Raw genomic sequence first — 3,148 nt, forward strand, 5'->3', positions numbered from 1 at the left:
GAAAGTGAATGTCACTTCCTGCTTTTCTCCTTGTACCAGCCGCTGAAAAAATATGAATGGCGGTGAACGGAGAATAATGTTAATTTTGTCTATTTAAAACATAACTTTGCATGTCAAGAAAGTCGCAGTTTGTCGCCAAACTGTTGCACTATAAGTTATAAATCAGAAAGACTACATGCACTGTCGCCTAAGTGACGTCAGTTTCTCTACCGGCAAAGCTGACAAGAGGCGACATGCCACGAGCTTCCACAAGCTATGTAGTTTTTATACGAAACTAACCCCTATGTTTCAGTTTGACGACAAACTGTGACTTTCTTGACATGCAAAGTTATGTTTTAAATCGACAGAATTAGCGTTGGCACCCCGTGGCACAATTCAAACGGGATCATGACAGTAACCTTATTCTCCGTCCACCGCCATTCATATTTTTCGCAGTGCTGGTACAGGGAGAAAGCAGGAAGTGACGTTTCACTTTGGCTCTCTATTGCAAAAATAAATAAATAATAATAATAATTTTTACAGTGCACCTGAACGCAACATGCAAGATTCCCGCTGAATAAGTGTCCAAATGTTCATGTCATTCTGGCCAATACTCCACTTCTGTTATAGCATTTCAGTCTGGAATATGGAATATCTTTAAATAATCTTTATGACTAAAAGGCTAAAAGTAATCTCATGTGTAAGAAATGACTGTTCTACATTGAAGTAGAAATTTAAATAATGAACTCGGTTAATTTGGTTTTGGATTTATTTAGCTTCAAGAGTGCATTTTTGTTCGTGTGACCCTCAACACAGGCTTTGAGAATCCCGGGCCACTTACTGATACTACTGATGCTTATATTAACCCACTCATATTCTGGTTTATTTCAAGAAAAACATTTTGGCTAGTGGAAATTCTAATTGGCTGGTAACTTAAAAATCTAACAGCCATATTGGCAGGTGGCCAAAAAAGTTAATTTCAAGCCCTGCAGGGAGAGCAGGTGGTGACATAGGAGTGAGTGAGAAAAGGATCAAATATTGGTGGTTAAGACTGAATAATGACATCACAACTGTTAATTTAAAATGAGTTATTCCTCTAAACCTGGCTTCAAATGCCCAAAATTTTTTGTGCTGGCGCCGTTCGGCCCTCAGCAAATCCTGGTAGCGAGGACATTTTTTTGTGGCCCTCTCTATCATCAAAGTTGCCCATCCATGGGTTACGGCATGACAATATTTGTTCGGCCCCCGGCAACAATCTGGGTTTCTCATGTGGCCCCTAGGGCATTCACAGACTAGTCGACTAGTAAAACCACTAGTCGACACTGTGCTTAGTAGTCGACTAGTCGTTTTTTTTGTTTTTTGTTTTTTATCTTTAAGAAAGAACATGAGATATGTACACGACATACAGGGACTATCATATCCCATATCCCATATCCCCCACAAAGAACATCAAAACACAACAAAACAAAACGAGAAAACTGCATAAGATACACAATAATCCAAGAACAAACAAGACTATTGGACAAACAACCAAACAAAAACAATGCATTCAAAGTAACTGTTGGCAGCTAGGAAATGCATAGCTTTAAATTGGAAAGCATCCAATCCCCCAGCTGTAGTTCACTGGTGGAATGAACTCTCAAGCTACCATACATTGGATAACATTTACTACAAGAGCAAAGGCAGATTCTTAGACATCCCCAAAATATGGCAACCACATACAGACTTTGACTTTAAGAACTTTTTACCCCAGTGTCATTAGGCTTATCAGGATAGGAGCTGAATGCATTGTTTTTGTTTGGTTGTTTGTCCAATAGTCTTGTTTGTTCTTGGATTATTGTGTATCTTATGCAGTTTTCTTGTTTTGTTTTGTTGTGTTTTGATGTTCTTTGTGGGGGATATGGGATATGGGATATGATAGTCCATGTATGTCGTGTAAATACCTCATGTTCTTTCTTAAAGATTAAAAAAAAAAAAAAAACGACTAGTCGACTACCTTTAGGGACGACTAGTCGACTAGTAAAATTCACTAGTCGTGAATGCCCTACCCCCCATGAAAAATAGTTGCCCACCCCTGATCTACAGAGTGCTAAGTCTCGCCTTCGCCAGATTGCACATGGGACCCGAGGAAGTGAATTCTCATCCATTCATTTCTACATAAATGTTTCTTAATATCCTTATCTAAAGAGTTTGACTTGGAAACGAAGTGATTCAGCTGTATTCACAATCACAAGAGATCATAGAACATTTGACTCGGACCAAAATCAAAAAGAAGTCGTATTGTGTCTCTCTCAGTCTCTCTGTCTTCCCTTCTATCTCTCTCTCTCTCTCTCTCTCTCTCTCTCTCTCTCTCTCTCTGCCTCTCTCTCTCTGCCTCCCTCTCTCTCTCTCTCTCTCTCTCTCTCTCTCTCTGCAGGGCGGTCGGGAGCTGAAGGACTTGCTGAAGTTCGTGAGGCGCGAGGCGAGCCGCGGCCTGGTGCTGAGCGGCGTGAGGGAGGAGCTCTGAGACAGCGCCATCTACAGGTGTTGTTCTCGCAACCAAGTTTAGATGAAACCACGCCCACTCCGCATGACGCACTCAGCTAGCTTTCTTTGCTAGCAAAACCTGCACCTCATTTTTTTTTTATTAATCTAATTGTTGCCTTAACCACAAGATTAAACCTTCAGAAGACCTCACGCCGATTGTAACTTCAAAATAGTGATGATGATTTGAGAAAGATAACAAGTCTGACCATAACATTAAAGTGATAATACGGAAGATTTTCATGTAAATAAATGTCTGTAAAGTCACTATTTATCCTCAAGTGAGTTAACACAATGTCACAATCTCTCTGTATTGCAACATTTATGAGCTTGTGTCTGTGGCGACACTTTCCCCGCCCCCCAAACTAAAAAAAAACAAAGAGGCCATTTACACCTGGCATTAACATGCGTTTTCTGCCATCAGATTGCAATCCGATTGTATTTTATCACTTGAAAGTACAGGTGTAAACACCCCCAAAACGCATTGAAGAAGGATTGCAATCTGATCGGCCAAACCACCTCCGGAGGTGGTCAGGGACGCATTATGACAACATTTAACACAAGTGTAAATGCAATGCGTCCTCTCAAAACGCATTCAGCAACTACCATACGGAAATACATAATCTTCAGAAGTCGGTGACGGCGC

General features: G+C 40.7%; 1 protein-coding gene across 1 annotated transcript in view; it reads left to right on the top strand.

Annotated features, from left to right (window-relative positions):
- LOC310785733 (protein disulfide-isomerase A3-like) overlaps positions 1-2,485 on the top strand; it is a gene marked incomplete at both ends in the record, with an annotated part of 38,847 nt that extends 36,362 nt beyond the window's left edge. Inside the window, one exon of the mRNA XM_083646866.1 lies at positions 2,396-2,485. Within this exon, the coding sequence (XP_083502992.1) occupies positions 2,396-2,485 (90 nt within the window). The remainder of the gene's footprint in view (positions 1-2,395) is intronic.
- Between the last annotated feature and the right edge of the window lie 663 nt (positions 2,486-3,148).

Source organism: Poromitra crassiceps (assembly GCF_964638095.1).
Source record: "Poromitra crassiceps genome assembly, chromosome: 11".
Taxonomy (NCBI): domain Eukaryota; kingdom Metazoa; phylum Chordata; class Actinopteri; order Beryciformes; family Melamphaidae; genus Poromitra; species Poromitra crassiceps.